General features: G+C 37.2%; 2 protein-coding genes across 5 annotated transcripts in view; one reads left to right on the plus strand and one right to left on the minus strand.

Moving 5' to 3' along the window:
- The window catches only part of LOC127984588 (regulator of G-protein signaling 6-like), a 62,156-nt gene extending 44,175 nt beyond the window's left edge, over positions 1–17,981 (plus strand). The window contains exons 6-18 of one of the 2 annotated variants that reach the window (XM_052587293.1): positions 1,247–1,298; positions 1,789–1,853; positions 5,634–5,710; positions 6,367–6,448; positions 8,052–8,126; positions 8,204–8,302; positions 8,426–8,487; positions 9,211–9,321; positions 11,303–11,428; positions 13,007–13,193; positions 14,137–14,226; positions 15,214–15,267; positions 15,507–17,981. In XM_052587293.1, coding sequence (XP_052443253.1) covers positions 1,247–1,298; positions 1,789–1,853; positions 5,634–5,710; positions 6,367–6,448; positions 8,052–8,126; positions 8,204–8,302; positions 8,426–8,487; positions 9,211–9,321; positions 11,303–11,428; positions 13,007–13,193; positions 14,137–14,226; positions 15,214–15,267; positions 15,507–15,557 — 1,131 coding nt within the window. In that variant the 3' untranslated portion in view covers positions 15,558–17,981. The remainder of the gene's footprint in view (positions 1–1,246; positions 1,299–1,788; positions 1,854–5,633; positions 5,711–6,366; positions 6,449–8,051; positions 8,127–8,203; positions 8,303–8,425; positions 8,488–9,210; positions 9,322–11,302; positions 11,429–13,006; positions 13,194–14,136; positions 14,227–15,213; positions 15,268–15,506) is intronic. The other variant, XM_052587294.1, reaches the window with a different exon arrangement.
- A 332-nt stretch (positions 17,982–18,313) lies between these two features.
- dpf3 (double PHD fingers 3) overlaps positions 18,314–23,359 on the minus strand; it is a 36,460-nt gene continuing 31,414 nt past the window's right edge. For all 3 annotated transcript variants that reach the window (XM_052587296.1, XM_052587295.1, XM_052587298.1), the window contains 3 exons: positions 22,663–22,775; positions 22,394–22,475; positions 18,314–21,574 (listed from right to left, as the gene is read on the minus strand). In XM_052587296.1, coding sequence (XP_052443256.1) covers positions 21,507–21,574; positions 22,394–22,475; positions 22,663–22,775 — 263 coding nt within the window. In that variant the 3' untranslated portion in view covers positions 18,314–21,506. The remainder of the gene's footprint in view (positions 21,575–22,393; positions 22,476–22,662; positions 22,776–23,359) is intronic.

The following is a 23,359-nucleotide window of genomic DNA, read 5'->3' on the forward strand; positions in this document are numbered from 1 at the left end:
ATCATTTGCTTTGTGCCGCCTTTAGTCTTTTAGACTGGCTCCACAAAGGCGAGGGAGTTAGTTCAGTTGTTACAAATGTTGTTAATAGTTTTCATAACACAAATATCTTTATATAATAACTGCACGGCAAAAGAATCACAATTCCAGCTTCAGCTTTGGCTTGTAACCAGATGGCAGACATTCTTAGTTGTTTCAGACTCACACTTGATTTTAAATAGAATCCATGTAAATCAATGAAGTAGTTACTGAAAATCCAGAAGCAATTACTGTATCTAAATATCCAGGTATTGTCTAAATTAGCAGTTCTCAACCATTTTGACTCAAAAGCCCCTCAAAAGGACCCCCATATTGGCCTCTGGTATTTCAGCTTTGGTCCCATTTTATATAAGGTGGCCTTAACTATGATTTAAATAAATAATTTGATACAATACACTTACTGTTTACATTCATGTTTTTAAATTGTTCTTATATTTAAAAAAATAACGGTAGCACTTTATTTTACAGTCCTGTTCCCCATGTACATACTATGTACTTATTATAGAAATTATAATAACTATGTAATAACTAGGTACTTACCCTAAACCTAACCCTACCCCATGTAGTTACCTTGTATTACCAGAACTTTCTTAGATAAATACACTGTAAGTGCACTATAAGTACATGTAAGTACACGTACTGTAAAATAAAGTGCAACCAAAATAACTGCTTGTAATTAATTTCAGTAATTAAATTTATAGTTACACTGTTGACCCATCCCTTACACCTTAACCTACCCTTAAACCTACCTATACTACCAAACCTGTGCCTAACCTTACCTATATCCCAACTCAATAGAAGCAAACATGTTTTGCTATAAATAACACAATAAGTACATTGTACTTATTTTTTTATTTAAGTACACCTATATTATGTGTGACCTCTGCTTTTACTCAAAATGTTGCTTGCTTTCAAATATTTGGTTACACTTTACTTGTTACAGTGTAATTATACATTCCGGTACTGCGTAATATTAATTAAAAACATGTTCTTAATATATGATTGGGGTTAGGATTAGGGTTTGGCTTAGGTTACTTGCATGTAAGTATGCATAATTTATTGTTATTATAATAGTAAGTACTGTACATGTAATAAGTAACCTTCAAATAAAGTGTTACCAAATACTTTTATTTGTGAATGTTGAAACTGTGTGTACTCTTAAAATTTAGCAAATCTACAAAAGAGTAATAATTTCTATCTTTCCCACCAGGCTCCATACTTCTGGCCTTCTAATTGCTGGGAGCCAGAGAACACAGACTACGGTAAGAGAAGGATCCTCCCGGGCATGGTCACAGTGACATAAGACAAGAGCCCACAGAGCTTCACTGTAGATGTTGTTTTTCAGAGAGCTAATATAACTCATAAGGTCCCAGAGACGCTGGACACACAGTATTCAGCCCACAGTCTGCTTTCCCAGGATTATTACAGCACTGTTGGACGACGAACAGTCAGGGAGAGCTGCTGAGCATTAGTAGGTGTATGAGAATGTGTTGACTGTGGGCAGATGTTCACTGATGGTCAATGGTGACTCATTCTCAGTTCCTGCTGTCTGTAAATTGGCCAAGAAGAGATGATAGATGCAGAGGAAAATACTAAATCCAATCAAGGGCTTACACTGGATGTGTGTGTGTGTGTACTGTATGTGTAGGGCTGCGATTATACATGACAGTTGATAAGGCCAAGTCTCTTATGGCTTCTTGTCTGTTTCTCTCTTCTCTGTCTCTCTCTTTCTCTCTCTGTTGCCTGTCACAGCCATCTATCTGTGCAAACGGACGATGCAGAACAAGACCCGGCTGGAGCTGGCGGACTATGAGGCGGTAAGTGACCCACTGTGATGACAGCCGACAGAGAAAATGGAAGCATTTTGCTGGCAAAAGCATCTCAGTTTGTATTTTCACAGCTATTGACAGATATGTCAAGTTATTTTATACCTGATAATTCCAATTATGAGACCTTGTCATTGAAAATTAAAGGTGGAGTGTGCAATTCTTTTCAGTGATACTTTCTCCTGTCCTTGCTTAATGTGCAGAGGTAACGATAAGTAGTCATTTGAAGATTGATTTCCTCAAAGAGTGTAAACTCTGTGCCTCTGTGGAGTTTTTAACATTGTTTTTTTTAATGGCCTGAACAAGGGACCTGTGTAACGCCTGTTTCATCTTTGCACATGGGTGCTCTTTTCTGAACTTTTTGTTGTTGTTGACGAATGCCATTGACGAAGTCACACACACTGAAGTGATCCTGAGCTGTGATGTCAATGTCAGCATGTTTTATGCTTTTCCAAATTATTGGTCACAGTGATATTATAAAGAAAAAAGTTAAAATGCATATTTATATAAATGAAAGAAAACAAATAAGAAATATGAAAATATATATACTTTTTATATCATTTTTTTGTATGCATTTTAGATGCATAATTCTATTTAAAAAAGTTGAGGTCTCTCAACAAGGCTGCAATTATTTGATTAAAATTGCATGTAAAAACCATAATATTATGAAATATAATTACAATGTAAAATTAAAGCTGCAAGCAGCGATGAACGGGCCCTCGCACCCGGGCTCACCAGCAGCGAGTGGCTTTAGTTAATAGGTGAACGGTGAGAAATATGCGTTTAAACTCATAAAATATAAGTAGAATATATCAATGTTTATTCCAAATATGTGCCAATCTTCCTGTTGCCAGTAGGTGGCGCTATCATTATAGTGGAATATTGGCCTTCAGATGTGTTCAGGGCAGGACTTTTGTCGAACATGTGAGGTTTGGGGAATATTGGACATTTTATGCCTGAGTTACAACAACATCCTATTTCATGGCGAAACATCGAAATTTGTCAGGCCGCCATGGACACGCCCTTTAACGAAACCTCAAGATCTTCGCAATCTAAGATCGCAAAAGGGTTTAGATTACACTGACCAAGTTTGGTGTTGATCTGAATAAATCTCTAGGAGGAGTTCGTTAAAGTCCAACCCCTGAAAATGGCCAAAACAACACTAATTTTGCAGAGAAAATTCTAAATAACTGACTTCCTGTTGGGATTCGGATTTCGTACCAAGAGATTTTTTCGTAGATATTGGTGTGTTACATGTGTGTACCGATTTTTGTACATGTACATGAAATATAGCTTGACGCGCACTCCGTTTAAAGTGTATACGCACTCTGTTGAAAGTGTATAGGTGGCGCTATCGAGCCATTTTGCCACACTCTATGAAATATTCGCCTTCAGATCTGTTTAGGCCAGGACCCTTATCACACAAGTGAAGTTTGGGCAAGATCGGACATTTTATGCCTGAGTTATAACATCTTTTATCCCCATGGCGAGACATCGAACTTCATCACGGTGCCATGGACACACCTTTTAACAAAAACTCAAGATCTTCACAACTAAACATCACACAGGTCTTTAGATTAGACTGACCACAAAAAAGACATTGATGTCATAAAATTTCTAGGAGTAGTTTGTCGCAGTGTAAAATATGTAACTTCCTGTTGCCAATAGGTGGCGCTATGACTATAACTGAATATTGGCATGTAGATCTGTTCAGGTCAAGAGTCTTATCCAACATGTGAAGTTTGGGGCAGATTGGACATTGTATGTCTGAGTTACAGCAACTTCCTTTTTCATGGCGAAACATCGAAATTTGTCAGGCCGCCATGGACACGCCCTTTAACGAAACCTCAAGTCCTTCGCAATTTAACATCGCAAATGGCTTTAGATTACACTGACCAAGTTTGGTGTTGATCTGAATAAATCTCTAGGAGGAGTTTGTTAAAGTACAACCCCTAAAAAATGGCAAGAACAACACCAATTTTGTATGGAAAATTCAAAATAACCGACTTCCTGTTGGGATCCGGATTTCGTACCAAGAGACTTTTTTGTAGGTATTGGTGTGTTACATGTGTGTACCAATTTTTGTACATGTACGTGAAACATAGCTCGAGGCGCACTCCGTTGAATGTGTATAGGTGGCGCTATAGAGCCATTCTGCCACACCCGCTGGAAAATTGGCCTGCAGATCTGTTCAGGCCAGGACTCTTATCACACATGTGAAGTTTGGGGAAGATCGGACATTTTATGCCTGAGTTATAACATCTTTTATTCCCATGGCGAGACATCGAACTTCGTCGCAGCGCCATGAACAAGCCTTTTAACGAAAACTCAAGATCTTCACAATTGAACATCGCACAGGCCTTTAGATTAGACTGACCACAAAAAAAACATTGATGTCATAAAATTTCTAGGAGTAGTTCGTCGCAGCGTAAAATATGTCACTTCCTGTTGCCAATAGGTGGCGCTATGACTATAACTGAATATGGGCATGTCAATCTGTTCAGGTTCGGAGTCTCATCAAACATGTGAAGTTTGGGGCAGATTGGACATTGTATGTGTGAGTTATAGCAACTTCATTTTTCATGGCGAATCATCGAAATTCGCCAGGCCGCCACGGACACGCCCTTCAACGAAAACTCAAGATCTTCGCAATTTAACATCGCAAAGGCCTTTAGATTAGGCATACCAAATTTGGTGTTGATTTGAAGAACTCTCTAGGAGGAGTTCGTTAAAATACAACACATGGAAATGACCAAAATTACACAAAATATGCTCATAATATTGAAAATAACTGACTTCCTGTTGGGTTTAGAATTTCGCTCCAAGAGTCTTTTTTGTAGGTATTGGTGTGTTACATATGTGTGCCAATTTTCGTGCATGTACGTGAAACATAGCTGGAAGGCTGTTGATTTTCTTGGTATAGGTGGCGCTGTCGAGCCATTTTGCCACACCCTCTTCTGAATCCTATATCAGACGAAAATTTTCACCAGGTTTGACGCGTGTGCAAAGTTTCATGACTTTTTGAGCATGTTAAAGCCCTCAAAAATGCGATTCATTCGGGAGAAGAAGAAGAAGAAGAAGAAGAAGAATAATAATAATAAAAAACAAAGCAGATACAAGAGGGTCCTCGCACCTCGGTGCTCGGGCCCTAATAATGGTTTTCTATTTTAACATATTTTAAAATGTAATTTATTCCTGTGATGGCAAAGCTAAATTGTCAGCAGCCAATAATCCCGTCTTTAGTGTAACATGATCCTTCAGAACGGACTCAGATATTTGATTTGACTGATTTAGTTGGTTATTATGAATGCTGAAAACAACTGTGCTGCTTAAAAAAAATTGTAGAAACTGTGATAAATGCTTTTAAGGGTTATTTGATGCATAAAAAATTAAAGAAACAGCATTTGTTATAAATTAATAGATTTGTAACATTATGAAATTTTTTTTTTATTTAATATGCATCCTTGCCTAAAATATAATATATAAATATATAAAATATTATTAATTGTAGAAGTTATAATAATACTGTTTTTACCATTTCTTCTCATATATGTTGCAGAAATTCTAATAGTAATAGAGTATTAGTATTCTAATATGCTTTTCCAAATTCAGCCCTGAATATTTAGATAACTTACTACATTTATCAAAATAGCAGGCTATAACATAGCGTACAGCTATCCCATTAGGCAAGAGCTGACCGTACAGTTTAGATGGATAAAACGGAAGTTACATGTTGTCTTTCTTTCTTTCTTACACTTCTTTCTCATTCAGGAGAATCTAGCGAGACTACAGAGGGCTTTTGCAAGGAAGTGGGAGTTCATCTTCATGCAGGCTGAGGCACAGGTCAAGTAAGTGCTGTTGTCAGGACAACTACGCAAACACTTGCTCTCACTCATACCTGCTCTCTTCTGTGTTGAAGACACATCTACCCTTTGTTTTCAGCCCACACACATCCACACAAAGACATACTGTATATACACAAGCTCTCATTATATAACATCATAATATTGCTGAAGTGCAGTTGTTAGGGGCGAGACGTATTAGCATGTGTGTTTGATTTGGAGTGGTCCTCATTGATTGAAGCAGTCTCTCGCTCTTCAAACACCGACTGAAGAGCCTCATCTGATGGCCGAGGGCTGCAAACACAAGTCAACCCCGCTCTGATTTTTGATCGTCAATCTGTCTCTGCCATCACGCTGTCCGCAGTACTCTTTTCATGACGAAAACCCTAATTTTGAGAAGAGCAAGAACAGAAGAGTCTCAGGGCTCAAAACCAGGATCAGTGAGAGATAGAGAGCGGGATGCAGCAAATGTCAGTTACGTAAGAGTGAAGTGGCAGGAATGGAAATGAATTAGCTGTGCTCGCAGGCAGGTTGCAACTTTGATGAGCACAAGGGCTTCGCTTGTTATCTGCTTTAACATGTGAGTGTGTGGATTGGGAAGGGTTCCTGCTATTTGTTTAATATTAATGTCTTGCAGCTTTGTGTTTTCTTTGATTTTGTAGGATCGACAGGAAAAAAGACAAAACGGAGAGGAAGATTCTGGATAGTCAAGAGAGAGCCTTCTGGGATGTTCACCGTCCTGTGGTGTGTGAGGGGTGGATCCAGCGCGGGACGGGTTTCTGTGTTTGCATCTGATCAAATAGGCACACTGTAAAAAATGAAACACTTACGTAAAACACCATTGGGGTTCCTCAGATTAACCCTTTGGAAAACCTCAAGGCTCTTTTTAAAAAGGCCAGTTCTTGCTAATTGGGACCCAGAAGTTCCTTCAAACTCAAAAAACTTGTGAAGGTTCCTTCGGTAACTAAAATTAAACTCTTTTGGTCAAATTTAAAATGCATACCAGAGTTCCTTGAGTACATAACAGGATACTTAAAGGGATAGTTCACCCAAAATGGAAAATTCAGTCATTAATTACTCACCCTCATGTTGTTCCAAACTCGCAAGGCCTTCGGAACACAAATTAAGATAAGAAAGCTAAGAGCTTTCTGGCCCTGCATAGAAATCAATGGAACTGACACGTCCAAGGCCCAGAAAGGTAGTAAGGACATTGTTTAAATAGTCCATGTGACATCAATGGTTCAATAGTAATTTTTATGAAGGTATAAGAATATTTTGCATGCACAAAGAAAACAAAGTAATTGTATTTTAATAATACAGTGCATTTACATTACATTTACATTTAATCATTTAGCAGTTGCTTTTATCCAAAGCGACTTACAGATGAGGACAATAGAGAGAAGCGATCAGACCAACGAGAGAACAACAACAGAGTACAAGTGCCATGACAAGTCTCAGTTAGTCTAGCACAGAACCCGTAGCTATGTGTTTTTTTTTTCTAGAATATAATAGAATAGAATAGACAAGAAAAGGTGAGTGCTAGTATTAGTTGGTCAAATGCTGGCGAAAGATTTTCTGTATTGTAAATGTATTTTCGTCCAGACAATTGAAGTCAATGGTAACAAACAGTTTGGTAACTGACATTATTCACAATATCTTCTTTAATGTTTCACAGAAGAAGGAAAGTACCGTATTTTCCCGACTATAAGTCACACTTTTTTCATAGTTTGGCTGGTCCTGCGACTTATAGTCAGGTGCGACTTATTTATCAAAATTAATTTGACATGAACGTGAGAAATTAATCGAGAGACATGAACCAAGAGAAAAATATTACCGTCTACAGCCATGAGAGGGCGCTCTTACGCAGCTGTAGACGGTAATGTTTTCTTTTGGTTCTTGGTTGTAAATAAATGTGACTTATAGTCCAGTGCGACTTATATGTTTTTTTCCTCGTCATGACGTATTTTTGGACTGATGCGACTTATACTCAGGTGCGACTTATAGTCCGAAAAATACGGTAATACAAGTGTGTAATGACATGAGGGTGAGAAAATGACAGAAATTAAATTACTCTGTGATCTATCCCAGTTAATTTTAACTGTTCTGGTAGCTTATGAATAAAACCCCATTTTAAAGTATTTACAGATTTTTTTAGTGCGGTTAATCTCAGTTTTTCATAGTAAGCACAGCTGTTAACACATTCAGTTTCTTTTTAAGGAAAGAAAATGAAACTATATGTGTGATTATTGGATTCAGAAAATTGTGTGAATCAAGATTGTAGTGGAAAATGTGCATACTGTATCTTCAATCTTTATATGGCTGATTTACACGTGCTTGTGATTGACAGCCTGGGTGTGTGAACACCACAGAGATGGACATCAGGAAGTGCCGCCGCCTGAAGAATCCTCAGAGGGTGAAAAAGGTGCTTATACTCTTGTCATTAGTGTGTGCTCTATGTGTCTGATTGTATTGTGACCCGTCTCGCTCTCTGTCTTGCAGTCAGTGTATGGGGTTGTGGATGACACACACACTCAGAGTCCTGTACACACACCCTCCCAGCAGAGCAGCAAGGACACCAGAGAGGACGTAGAGAAAGAGGTGTGTGCGAGCGACGGGGTGAATTTGATTCTTGACAGCCTCACGGCAGTTATTAATATTTAGCACGATCACTCTCTTGCTCAAGTGGAGATGCAGTGAGCAGCGGTATTCTGTCTCTTTCAGATTATCTTCTTGAACACTCAGTTGGATCGGCACTGTATGAAAATGTCCAAAGTCGCTGAGACGTAAGTCCTTTTTCTTGATCTGTCCAAGAGGCTCAAACTTTCCTCAGCAAATATTAATACTTGTCATTAAAAAAAATTATGCTTATTAAAGATGGGTATCATAAATAATTTATTGGTTGCAGTTCTGATTTCTCTTTTGGATTCTTTTACTTCTTTAGAGTTAAAAAAGAAATGCAATTTCATTGCCAAATGATGAGAAATTTAAAAAGCCTGGAACATCTATTATTTTAAACATTTTCGTGAAAATTGTTTTAGAGACAACAGTTGTTGCATTCACCTAATTGGCAGTAATTATACAGATGAAACAATACGAAAACTAAAATTGTGTCAACATTTTATTAATTTTTATAAAATACTTCAGACAAAATTTGTATGTATTTTTAATACAAATTTCACATTACAACAAACAGTTAAATTATAAGCTGTATGTGTTTGATTCATTTAAAAGAACTGACTTATTTAAGCTATTTATTTGGGAATATACACTGGTTGCGCTGTATGTTTTTGATAAACTAAACTAAATCTGGTTCATAAGAGCTTTTAATTCAGGAATCGAACCACATTAAGTTTAATGCTATAAATTCAGTGGCGGGGTTGTGTGGGAAAATCTGTCAGAGTATTTTAGTACGGTGTACAGTCCATGTTTGCAGAGGAATGCTAGTGTGAAAAATACTTTTATACAATAATATGAAATTATAAAATGATTTCAACCCATTTTTGCAGATTGATGATCTACACAGAGCAGTATCTTGACTATGACCCCTTTGTGACTGTACCAGATCCAGCTAACCCCTGGATCAGTGATGATGTCACTTTCTGGGAGCTTGAGGCCAGGTATGAAAACCTGAACACTACTCTCTCTTTATAGATCTAGTTTAGTTCTCCTTAGGTGAAAGGGAGAGGGATCCGGATATCAGAATTTCTTATTTTCATTTATCTTACAGGGGTCATATGATGCAATTTAAATTTCTTATTCCTCTTTGGAGTGTTACAAGCTCTAAGTGCATAAAGAAGATCTGGAAAGTTGCAAGAACTAAAGTCTCAAATCAAAAGAGATATTCTTTATCAAAGTTAAGACTCTGTCAAGCCCCAACATCTCTAAGTCACTATGTGGAAATATTTGCATAATTCCGGCTGTGTTTTGATTACGTTGTTCATTTTTACGGTCACATTTGTCAAAATGCTGTTTTCTGTTTTGTTGTTATGCTTCCTTCTGGTTTTATTTTGAAAGTCTTGTGTCATTTTTATGTTGTGCTTTGGTTTCTTGATACAAATTGGGGTCAATTTTCAAACAACATGGACGTCTGCAGACAAATACTTATTCATCTGTAATGTTCATTGTGATTCCCAATCATAGGCTTATTGTAAAGTGTTTCATTTAGTTAATTTATCTTACACTCTTTCTGCTTTGGCTTATGTGATCCCGAATTTTTGCGCACGTTTCATACACACTGTGTGAGCGAGTTGTTTTCATTTTGATGCCTGGGACGAATTCTAGGATCAACATCACATGCTCCCATTGTGAAAGCTGTAATCTGTTAATATGAATGTATTTGATTTGTCAATCCAGCATTTTGCTTGCTGAAGGCAATAACTGAAATGTAGTAATATAATGCAGGCATTGTACATAATCGACCAATTGTGGCATATGAGAAAGAAGGTTCTACAGAGAACAGTCAAAGCAATGCAAATATACTTTTATAAGGATTGTAGAGCACATCAGTAGGGGAAAAATCCAAAGCATGGACGTTTTAGACCATTTAAAATATTTTTATCCAGCGAGGATGCATTAAATTGATTAAGAGTGACAGTAAAGGCATTTATCATGTTACAAAAGATTTCTTTTTCTAAAAAATGCTGACCTTTTGAACTTTTTATTGATGTTAAATAATAAAAAAAAAGTATCACAAATTTTACGAAACTAAGCAGCATAACTTTTTTCAACATATAAATAAATCAAGCAAATCCAGCATATTAGAATGGTATCGGAAGGATCATGTGACTAAAGACTTGAATATTGATTAGTGCTGTCAAATGATTAATCGCGATTAGTCGCATCCAAAATAATGGTTTTTGTTTACATAATGTGTATTGTGTTTACTTATTATGTATACAGTATATAAATACACACACAAACAGTATATATTTTGAAAGTATTTACATGTATATACATGCATATATTTATATTATTATATTTTATATTATATATAAATATATTTAATGTATGAACATAATATATTTTTCTCAAATATATAGATGCATGTGTTTGTATGTACAGTACACTAAATATTATGGAAACTAAAACTTTTATTTTGGATGCGATTAATCGTTTGACAGCACTAGTATTAATGCTAAATATTTAGCTTTGAATCACAGGATTAAATTACATTTTACAATATAGTCACATAGAAAATAGTGATTTTATTTATTTTATATTGACCAGTTGTTCTAAACAGAAAATCAGACTTTCATTTCTGGGTTTCTTTCGGTGTATCTGTTCAACAATGTGACTCTTGTCACTTAATTAGGCAAAAATGAAGTTGACTTATTTACCATATCAAATTAATTAACAGTTGTTGGAATTAGGTTGGAATTAGGTCATTCAAACATTAATTTACAAGATATTATTAGACGTGATAAAGCGATCTCACACACAGCCTCTTTCTCTCTTTGTTTTCAGCCCTGTCTTGCTAATATGACAAACAATGGGACATTGTGTTGTCAAAGCACTAGCTGCTGTCAGTAGATATCGCAAAGAACAATGCAAGTTAAATAAATAAAATACAGTCTTTCTCTTTCCGCCTCTCTGTCTCAGTAAGGACCCGAGTCAACCACGAGTAAAGAAGTGGGGCTTCTCATTGGACGAGGCTTTGAAGGATCCAGTGGGCCGTGAGCAGTTTCTTAAATTCCTGGAGTCCGAATTCAGCTCCGAGAACCTGCTGTGAGTTTCCATCACTTTATTCCTTCCGTCCTCCTTTCATTTGCACTTCTGTGACATTTTCCCCTCTCTTTTACCTTCCACTCTGCTTTTAATGACTTGCACAAAATAGGACAAGCAAAAGGTCAGACCTTTAATATCACAAATGAAAGAGCGAGTAAATCCACTGATGGTACATGATCATTACCACCTCCAAAGCCTGATCGCTGATGCATTGTGATAAGCTACTGCAAACCACGGGCGTCGTGGGGCACACGAGGCAGCGGCGGGCCCCAGGAGACGCCCAACCAGGACAGCAAGGCCCCGAAGGGAGCTGCAGAGATAACGCAGGTCACTGGAGCCGTAAAGTGACTGGGCGAGAGATAAAATGCTGCTTGTCTCTGTGCATCTCTCATCTCTCTCGTATCTCTGCGTATCCCCCAGCTAGGCATCTAATAGCCTCTGTGGGAGCTGTCTTACATTTGCCAGTCTGTGAGGAGAGTGAAAGTGATGTGTCCTCTTGACTGCCTGACTCTCCCTTGATCCCATTAGGGCCTAAACCACTTCTTCACTGCAGAGATCTATAGAGCTACAGAGCAAGTGTGATATGAGAGTATAAGAAGTTACTGGCCGATTGCTTTCCTCTCTCTGTCGTGGTCCTGTGTGTGTGTGCTGACTTCCATAATTAACCCGGAGTTTGTTCCTGAGGATTTTGGGAATGCCATTGCCATCAGCGATGTAAAGAGGGGGCCAAAAGTTACACATGCCAAGTGCTAATTGGGAGTGAAAATACGCTTCAGGCAGGGAACTTGGCTGTGGAACAGCAACATAATGCATGATTAAAATCAGACTGTAGATAGTCTGGCCTTCCCTTGTTTACCATCAAATTTAACAAATGCCTAAAGGTTTTTCTTCTTCTTCATAACTTCATGCACTGACACATATATGCAATTTTCTTTCCATGGAAATATGAGGTAGAACACCAAAATTTGAGAACAAAATCATGATGCCATTGATCAACTTTCCAAATGTTGGCACAGGAGCAAAAATATATGCTATCATTCAAAAGTTTAGGGTTGGCAAAACATTTAAAAAAAATTAAAAAGTAATATTGTGAAAAATTATTACACTTAATACACAAAACAACTGTTTTCTATTTTGACATATTTGAAAATGAAATGTATTACTATATAATTCATTTATATGATGGCAAAGTTTAATTTTCAGCTGAATTTCTTAGTCTTCCGTGTCACGTGATCCTTCAGAAATCATCCTAATATGCATTTATTATTGTCAATGTTGAAATCAGTTGTGCTGCTCGATATTTTTTGTGGAAACCATGATCATTGTTTCAGGATTCTCTGATCACTGGAAAATAGTCACATGATACAGTAAATGTCTTTCCTGTCACTTTTGATCAGTTTAATGCATTGTTGTTGAATGAAAGTACAACAGAAATCCTACTAAAAAGCCTAAACTTTTAAATGGTAGTATATATATTTAGAATTTTTATTTTTGCTATAAAAGTCCATGTTAAAATTAATTAGATTTTCACCATCCTCCCATGACCAAATACTCTCTACAGCATTATTTTCTCTTTAGGTTCTGGTTGGCAGTGCAGGATCTGAAGTGCCGCCCCCTGCAGGAAGTGGCAGCTCGTGCTCAGGAGATCTGGCAAGAGTTTCTTGCTGAGGGAGCTACCAGTGCCATCAATCTGGACTCGCACAGCTACGAGCGCACCAGTCAGAATCTAAAAGACCCGGGCCGCTACAGCTTTGAAGATGCCCAGGTGAGTAACTGTGACAGGAAGTACAGCTCGACCGCTGATGGCTTTTGTTCCTTTTAACAATTTCCACACTTTTTCTGCATGCCTGGAGAAAATGATCCTACTGTACTGTAACTAAATAGGTATAAATCTTGAGATATCTAACAATTGTATGTTATTGTTTTTTTAATGTCCAATAATCATACTGCAAACCCATTTTCACAGCTGATTGAGGGCTTTTAGGTTTTTTGATGGATGGAGGAATTATGAAAGCTGCACTTAGGGCCAAGTTGTGCCCAAGGCAGAATCTTTTTCATTCTTTGAATTGATGAAATAGGAACGTGAGGGCTTTGGGGTATTCGGGGAGATTGATGTACAATAATGCTGATGGATCATCTGTTCCTTGTCCTTGTCCTCATGGCTCCGTTCAAAAGAGTTTGCCTTGTGTCTGTCTCCTTCATTTATCTACATTTACATGATTGATAAAAGAGACAGAATAACAGGCATGGCAATGCTCAGAACCAGGGTGAAAAGTCTCTCGAATTATGAAATCCATTTTACTCCAGAAACTTAATTTTCTGAGAACAGTTAGCTTGTAGTGAGTGACAAAGTAAAATAATTGAAGAATGGGTTGCAGAATCCACTGATTAGTCTGTCAAGTGAATTATGCTTGTTTTTTATAATCTGAGGAAAAAGGACGTGCACCTTCATCGCCTTCATAGGCAGCAGTGAAGTCTACTTAATCCTGCTGCAAGATATACATTATCCCTTGGGTGAACCTACTATATATTTATTCATGTGTGCATATGCAATGTCATGACTGAAAGGAAATAGAAGCCGGATCATGAGGACAGAAAGCTGTTTTTCTGAAGATGCTTGGCTCTTTCTCATTACTTTGCAATGAGGCGCTTCCATTTCGTCCAGACTGCAAACTCACTGTCAGCCTCCAATGTTCTTTCTCTTTCAGGACCACATCTACAAGCTGATGAAGAGTGACAGTTACCCTCGTTACCTGCGCTCCAATGCTTACCAGGACCTCCTGCTGGCCAGAAAGAAGGTTCGTCTCAATCTCAAATCTCTCTCTGCCGCGTGTAATGAATCTGCATTTTTCTGCATTTTTGTTTTCAGTATTGCTCTGTATTCTTTTTCACAAATCATTCAGCCATAAGAACAAAAATCAGTGCGCTCCTAGAGTACTGTAAGGAAAAAATGTCAGTATTTCATCTGTCATCTGAATATAACGTCAGAATGAAAGTCCAAACAGCTGATAAAAACATGACAATAAACCACAACTCCATTCCAACAATGACTGTCTTGTAAAATGAAAATCTGTTTGGTTGTAAGAAACTAATCAAACCATTGCTTCCAGCTAAAGTCCTCTATCTATAATATTGCTTTTTCCAGTGAAGAACTTGTCCCGCCAGAATCAGGAAAGAAATAGGTACAGATCAAACACTGACGAAACAGTCGAAAACAGCCCTAAACAAATTTGTAGATGAATTTTGATGTGAGAGTTTTTCACTGACGGAGGCATTTTTATTATTGACGGCACCCATTCACTGAGGAAGATCCATTGGTGAGCAAGCAATGCAAAATTTATCCAAATCTATCCCGCTGAAGAAACAAACTGTATTTCCTGAAAGGCCTGAGGGTCAGTACATTTTCAGCACATTTTTCCAAGTCAGTTCTTTCGTTAGAGACAATATTACAAGCATTAGTTTCCTTTTTACTAAAACATCAGTCCTGAATTGAATGATTTCCTTTTCTTTGCTTGCAAACGAATGTTCAGTGTTCAGCTATTAAAACCTACTAAGCCAACTTAATATTTACTCATCAAATGGCCTATTTACTCTCTTTCCTACTTGTAATGGTCAAACATGAGCACTTCAGTTCACTTCAGAGCCATTCTGCAGTTTGATTGTGTCTCGGACCCATTGTGATTATTTTAGATTAACATTTAATTTTCTTGTTATCCATTTACTTTTATTTACTAACACATTAACTTGGTGTTGTCCATTCCCCTCCATTAACCCCTGCTCCACAGCCTGAGGCTGAGCAAGGTCGACGCACATCCCTGGAGAAATTCACTCGCAGTGTGGTGAGTGGCACCTGTTGTCTAGAAAAAAGCGACCATCGCCGGTCTTTTTCTAGCTTAATTTCTAAATCAGGCTTTCTGGAAGGTAGTCAGACCAGAATAACATTGTATATTTATGTATAAATATATTATTTGTTATATTTTGAGTTTACTGATGAATATTATTAGTCGATTTCCAAGATCACATTTTTTAAACGGTACTCTTTAAAGTACACAATTAATTCATTATAATTGTGTTTCAGGGCAAGTCTCTGACAAGTAAACGACTCACAGGCCTCATGCAGTCCTCCTGACCAGTTCGGCAGTTTGCAGTCTGTTGGGGTGGAAGGATTGTGGCCATGACGGGCCACGTGTATGGACCACCCTCTCTCCAAAACCCACCCGAACACCGCACAGCTACTGACTCTAGATGGCAGCATGCAATAAGTAAAAAAAAAAAATCTCCAAATGGCAACAGTGCTGTCTATATCTCTTAAATCAGTGACTACAAAGACTGCATACATGAATGTCAGATATATCAGTACCATCTAGAGAACCATTTTACGTTTATTTGAAATCTACAACCAAACTGGAGCACGGACGGGACTGTCTCCCTGGATTACTATTACAAAACATTCATTATCAGATATGAAAACTTTGTCCACACTAAGCATTTAGATGAAGTGAGGATGTGTCTCAAATCTTCAGAGCATTCCAAAGGAGTGAAGAACTTGACAAGGGCTTTCAGTGACTATGTTCCCTCAGTCAAGGTTTGCACAGAACTTTTTGTCATATATATATTTTTGTTGTTGGACAGTCACAGAATATGAAGAATGAAAGTGGAAATGAAGGGGTTTGGAAAAGCACATTATTATTCCTGCCATTTCGGAGAAACTAGAGTTATTTATTCTGTCTACAGGCCGTGTTATACTCACCTACTGTGTTAGCACATGATACTTCTAACTGAGATGAGAAAATAATGAAGAGCGATTACTTTTAGAGTCAGTTTTATTGAGGAAAAATAATAAAAAAGTGGTAGTATTGTATTCCAGGGTGATTCAGAGCACAGAATATTGCTTTTGCACAAAAATGGCGCCAATGAGGAACGCAGGATCCTGGAGATGCGAGTCCAGCTTTGTCACCGTGTTTCCTGAACAGCTTTACAGCTAAATGTCCAAACAAATAACAAAATTAAATGATTTAGGAGCATTTATGGAGGCCTGTTTTGTCACATAAAAAAATCTAAACTGACCTTTCGCAAGGAGTTTGATTGACAGGCGATCTAACCAATCATAATTATCCGAGAAACAAACCAGACGGGAGAGTAGATTATCCTCGGTGGACTTGAACCTGAAAAATGAGGTGTATTGACCTTTCCGCAGTTTAAACAAGATACCTTCTGATGTTCATTTATGATGATTTGATGCTATAACTAACGTTAGTCGGTTTACATACTGCTTGAACTGAGGCACCAACTTACAGCGATCTGTCACGACTGCCCTCAATTTTTTCAACGTTCATACCAAAACTAAACTGCTCTGTCTTGTCTGTCAGCACGTTGTCATTTTCTTCTTTGATCCGCGATTTATTTTCACTGTGTTGTAATTTCACTTTTAACATGATGTGAGGCAAAAGAGCGCCATGTCTTGTCGGACAGCAGTCAGTAACGAAAACTGGGCGGGTCTTTGCGAAGGGTCGATTGTGACATAAATTGAAATGATGAGATTCAATTATGAGATTTCTGAGGGAAAAAGTCAAAATTCCATAAATTATTAGATTAAAAAAATTCTGAATCTATATAAAAAAAAAGTTAAAACGATGAAACTGACAAAATAATTCAATAACTGACAAAAACTATTAAAAATAGTTTATAGTTATCTTTATCTTATAATATCGCAAAATTATTCGATACTAAGTCATAATTGGCGTAAATCATAATTATTTAAAAAATCTCAACTTTTAGTGTCATAATTATGACTGTGTCATAATTGTGATATACCAAAACAAATTGTTTTTTTCTCTCGTGTGGCAGAAATGGGGTTCCATAAGCATCTGATATTACGGTATGTAAACTGTGTTTGTCTTTGCTTTAATATTGTAGTGTAGAATGTAAGCGCTTAATGTCGCTCTGTGTCAGTGTTGTGATTAGTATGATGATGATGACGATTTGCTCTGAACACAAACATATGGGGGTCACAGCTCTTCCCTTTAACATAGACAGTGTTTTTGTGGGATTACTACCCATTAGAAAGGTGTTTCTTCATTGCATTTCTGTCATTTTTAGCTTGCATCGTTTCCTGAAGCAGCATCACTGCCAGAGACACATAGACTTACGCTGCTGGAACACATGCGTTCTCACAGTTGTCTTTAGCCCACAGATTCAAACACAGTCAACTGGCAGAGCAGAAATGTGTGTGCGACTGATATAGCATGTTTCCTTTACACATGTTCAGGTAGTTGATTTATTGACTCATAACTGTACATTAGGTTGAAATGGAATGTATAGACTTTGGAGCAATCCTGGTTATGGAAGATGCCGTGTAGAATACTGAACGTGGAATATAACTTAGAGGCACAAGTGCCATATTCAGCACAAAACTATGCATGGAATATTTCTAAAGAGTTTTATTGCTTTTAGGCTTTTTTTTTTCATCGGTAAAGATGAAGATCCAGTAGGTCAATATAATGGAAAGGAGGACTGGAAGTCCTGAGACATTCAATAAACATTCAGTTTGGAGGGCTCTGGAATTCTTTTTCATTTTTCTCTGCATGGACAGAATTTTATGTCACACATTTTTAGCTCAAACTGTTTGTGATGGTTCATTAAACATCTATTAAATGTTGAACTTGCCAATACACATACGGCTACAGTACATCTGAGAATTGTGCTTCAATAAGCAATATTTGACTTCCATAAAGCCAGTGTGGTAGGATTTCATAATCATACTGAGCTGAGATGAGCACTGAATGACATGACAGAGGGAGGAGGTGTCTCTGCTCTACTGTGAATGTGTTGTAAAGTGCTGCTCTCTAGTGTTAAGCATGCCGGGAATCATGTGAAGGCTCAGTATTACTTTTATTCATTTTTATTCAAAGTTACATTACAACAAGGATAAAAAGAAAAGACAAGGAAAAAATGATAAAGAAAAACTAAATACAAAACGATTCAACATTTATGTTTGAACGCAGATGATTATATACAAGAAATTTCATTAACAGGCTGCTTTTTTTAACGTTTGTACTAGTTTAAATTAATTTGTAAGTTGGTATAATGGAGCTGTTTCTAGCTTAACCACAGGTTATAGTCTTTTTAAACTTGCTTTCAACCCCTGGCAGTGAAAAGTATTGCACTTTTACTTTAGAAGGGTATTAAGCAGTGGGTAATAAAGCCTTGAGCAAAAAATCTCCCCTTTCAAGAAGTAAAACAGCACCCGACCACTTTTAAGTGCCCTTGGTTCAGGTAGTATTTCCCATTGGATTTGTAGTTCTCATTAAAGGGGGGGTGAAATGCTCGTTTTCACTCAATATCCTGTTAATCTTGAGTACCTATAGAGTAGTACTACATCCTTCATAACTCCAAAAAGTCTTTAGTTTTATTATATTCATAAGAGAAAGATAGTCTGTACCGATTTTTCCCGGAAAAACACGAGTGCCTAGAGGCGTGACGTGTGGGCGGAGCTAAAGAATCACGAGCGCCAGTAGGCTTTTGCGTTGAGAGCATGTGGAAGCTGTGACACAGATCCAGAGGCAGAAATTTAACAAGAGCAGCATCAGCAAAGGCTTCTCTATGTGGTATGTACTGAAACTGTATATATTTGCTTAGCGGTTTTGGAAAATGACTAAGTTAAGACTAAGTTTTTTTTTTTTTTTTTTAAGCTGTACATGTGGAAAGTGCAGTTTGATAACAACATCGCATGGTATTTACTTTAATGCTTTTTCTCTTTTGGTAATCTGTGCAGGGTTGTCTTGCCCTGGCAACCAAAAACACACTCCTTTTGTGACATTTCGCGACACTCTCGCTGTGATCAGTGATTGTCTGTGCACAGCCTCTCTCTGCTCTGCTATACGGGAGCGCACGCTCTTCCGGTAGAAGTGCCTTAGCACCCATATAAGGAAATTCCGCTCCATCTAACGTCACACAGAGCCATACTCGAAAAAAACTTTCCGAAACTTGTGACAAACCGCAAGGAGTATTTTTGGAACAGAAATACTCCTTCAAACGTACAACTTAATTTTTGAAACTTTGTCCATGTTTAGCATGGGAATCCAACTCTTTAACAGTGTAAAAAACTCTGTATGCATGAAATAGCATTTCACCCCCCTTTAAAGAATTATAAACTATGAACTTTAATAACTTTGATTGGAAGCCAAAAGGCACAAGACTGATCCCATACAGCTTTAATGAGGATAAAAACTATAATCCCATGAAGCGAGATTTTGATTGCTGCCCTCTATAACTGGTAGTTGTTTAGCAACAAATAACCAGTCATAACCCTGAATAGCGCCTGCATCTTTAAATATTCATGAGCTGTTTTACAGTCACAGAAACTTTTACATTGTATTTCATGTCAAAATTTAAGGGAAAAATACAATGTTCAAATATTAATGAATGGAAAATGCATTCATACCATTGCAGAAGAGATTTATTTATTCTGATGGTACACTGAGGAACGAGACAAGCCGATATTTAAATGAAGCACATGCTGTGTTCCCCCAATCAATATAGGCAAATATCCATAAAAGAACACTAACCCAGGGTTTACAAATGCACAGTCTAGTACAAAACATGAAAAAAAGATACCTGAAGGTTTATATTTAGAATGGGTTAACGATTTTAAGTGTGAAAAGTCATAATGTATCAGCAGTGTTTGATATTTTGTTTAAACATCATCAAACTAGTTTTATTTTGGAACCTTTAATTAATTTCTTCAGCTGAAAATCAAATGTAAATGTGATGTAGATGACCTTTAAAATAGATAAAAATGCATAGCTAAAATATTCAACAGATCGCGAGATCTGGAGAGTGCTGATGAATTGGCTCTGAAAATAGAGCCTCTAATGTATTATACAGGTGAAGGAGGTGGGAATGACATGAGAGAATGTCCAGATGGAAATAGAAATGCTAATATATCACGAGCAAAGAAATACAAAATGGAGTGAACAGATGTTTCGCTCAGAGAGGTATGAAGGGCTCCAAACAGGCGGATGGAACAATAGAGGGTTCTAGGACACACAAAACGGGAATGTTCCTGGAGCATAACCAGATATGTCCGACACAATGTAACAAAGATTAAACAGTCTAATGCATTCACATTTAATACTTACAAAATGTAACCTAGTGGGAAAAAAGCTGGCTTTAAAAGACAAAACAAAGCATGCAAGTACTACCATAGCACAAGGAAAAGCATTATATGATGGCTATCATGTAATTTAACAACCAACACGATTGTCTGCTAAATAATATATGTAAAAAAAACACACAAAAAAAACACACTCAACATTATTTTCCAGTCCTGAAGTCACTGCTAAGTCCTGCTTCAATACATGGAAAAACTATTTTTTGCCATTTAATTTAAAGATTGCTTTCACAATAACTCTCAGATGCTATGCTCTAAATGTCAACCTGAATGATGATCCCAATAAGAAAGATGAGCTTCTAATCACATTTATCCTCTTTGCATCAAACTGTTTCTTGTTATGAGCCCAAAAATGTCTTTTTTTAGGCCTAAAAACATCATAGACACATTGAAAACATGAATAAAGTGAATAGAAACCGGCTTGAATAAAAATGATTTTGCTTTATACCACTGGTGTGTGTCTCTAAGTGTAAGTTTATGCTGCTTTTATTAAAGACTTAGAGAAGAAACAGCAGATAACTTGATTAAAATATTAGTTAAAAAAAACTTGAATTGCAGCTCAGGAGTGTATAAGACATTGATTATCACTTCATTAATTTGTAATATTATACTCATTGTGCTGGTGTTGCTATTTAACTAAGTACTTTTTATAGAATACAAATCATGTTTCTAGGTAATCGGACAATCTGGACTCAAACCCGCCTTTGGATTTGTTCGTGAGCAGGATGTGAGGTAGACTACCGATTGCCTAGACTTGAGAAAAATGTTTGTAACACAGAGGTAGAGGAAGACTCCACTTCACACTACTACAGGAAGAGAACTACAGAGCAAAACCAAGACCAACATCCATCCTGAGTCTGCTGTGCGAGCCTGTGTGTGGACCTGTGGAGAACCTTCTCACAACGCTTACGGCTCTCCGAAAGCAGATGCCTTATCCTTCAGCAGATCAAGACACAGATGACAACTCCAACTTCCTGTGTACGAAACAGATACTAAGGTGACTCACATGTATAGCATCCGTATGTGTGACTGTTTGTTAATCTATTTACATGCCATGTGGTGTATTGTAAATCAGTGTCATAATTTTATGAACAATTTTATTTTCATTAATGGGTCAGTAAAATTTCAGGGGGGCAGTTAATTACTTTTTTAAAGGGGTCATGAATGGAGAAATCAAAATTCCTTGATCGTTTGACATATAAGAGGTCACTTTTCTATAAAAACATCTTCTATAACATCTATAAAAAAAAGTCTTGTTAGCAAATCTATCAAAATGCCCGCTTGTGGAATGTGCCACTTTATGACATAATAGTGTGGCTAAACACTTCCCCCGCAGAAGATCAAAGCCTATTTCTACATCACTTCCTGTTTAGCCCCGCCCACTGAATCTCACATGTAGGTAAATGACGAGAGCAGCTAACGTAGATCTACACAGAAACTAAATGATAAACTTTATTTCATGAGGTTTGTTTATATTGAAGTACAATACAGTGTCAGTAGCTTGTTCCTATTTAATTAAAACATTAAGACCTTAGCTTCCAGTAAACCTAAAAGTAAAACAAAAAAGTAAGATTCAACTAAACGATTCCTTTTTCCTTTCACATTAAAATATAATATTTGATTATTTCATTATTATTGCATCTTAAACATTATTAGTGCATTCGTTTTATTATAGGCCAGGCATTAAAAGCAACAATCCACACCAATCTTGGCAGATTTAAGAATTAAAACAATGCATGTTATGAATGATTTTAATATGTATTATTGTATTAATTGCTGTAACGTGATCTTACCCTCGGGTGGTTGTGTCATGGGAGGCTTCAGGCAGTACATGTGGTATCCCCGATCACAGTCATCACAGAACAGAAGCTGATCCTATAAAATTAGAGGATGTCACCGAGCTGTGAGCTCACACACACTCAGCCATACGAGCAGGCTTGCTGAAACATGCATACTGGCAACACGCTGCGTCAATAATATCAAACAAGTAAATAGAGGTTTGAGAAATCTAGTTTGAGATGTCAAAGTATTTCTTTAAGCTCGCACACTATTGAACACTCACATCGTTCTCGGAGGTGCCACACAGACTGCAGGATTTACACTCGATGCACTGCCACTGGTACGTCCGAACAGCCTGCATCATGTTGTCTGTGAACTGCAGACATGAAGGATGGCCTGGTGAAACAGAAAGATGAAAGAATAATCTGACAGAAAAAAAAGGAATCTAAACTCAGAGGAGTAGATTTTTTTTTACAGATGTACTTTACTAAAATCTATTTAATTTAGAAAAACATAAATCAACAAAAAATGTCATAAGACTAATCAGTAGAAAGTTTCTTAATGTAATTTATGTACTTTAAGGATTGATAAGGCGATGGATGGGGGTATAGAAAGACAGACAGACAGACAGACAGACAGATAGATAGATAGATAGATCTAATTAAAGGGATAGATAGTTCACCAAAAAAAATGAACATTTTGTCATTTGTCAAATTAATAATGAAAGAAACATGACTGCGAGAGAGAAAAAAATTACACACAATTTATGTGGAAGGAACAAACAACAGTTTCCCCTAAACACCTCCACCTTCTGTCCTGCCTTCCACACACAGAGAGAGGGTAAGCACAGGTTTGGAAAATGCCAGATGGTTCTGTAAGCTCACATGTCTGTCTCTCTCTCTCTCTCTCTCTCTCTCTGTCTCTGTCTTTCTGTCTCTTAGGGAGTTGTCAGTTCCTCGGCCTGCTCATTTCCTCAATGA

Source organism: Carassius gibelio, chromosome B20, assembly GCF_023724105.1.
Source record: "Carassius gibelio isolate Cgi1373 ecotype wild population from Czech Republic chromosome B20, carGib1.2-hapl.c, whole genome shotgun sequence".
NCBI classification, from domain to species: Eukaryota; Metazoa; Chordata; class Actinopteri; order Cypriniformes; family Cyprinidae; genus Carassius; species Carassius gibelio.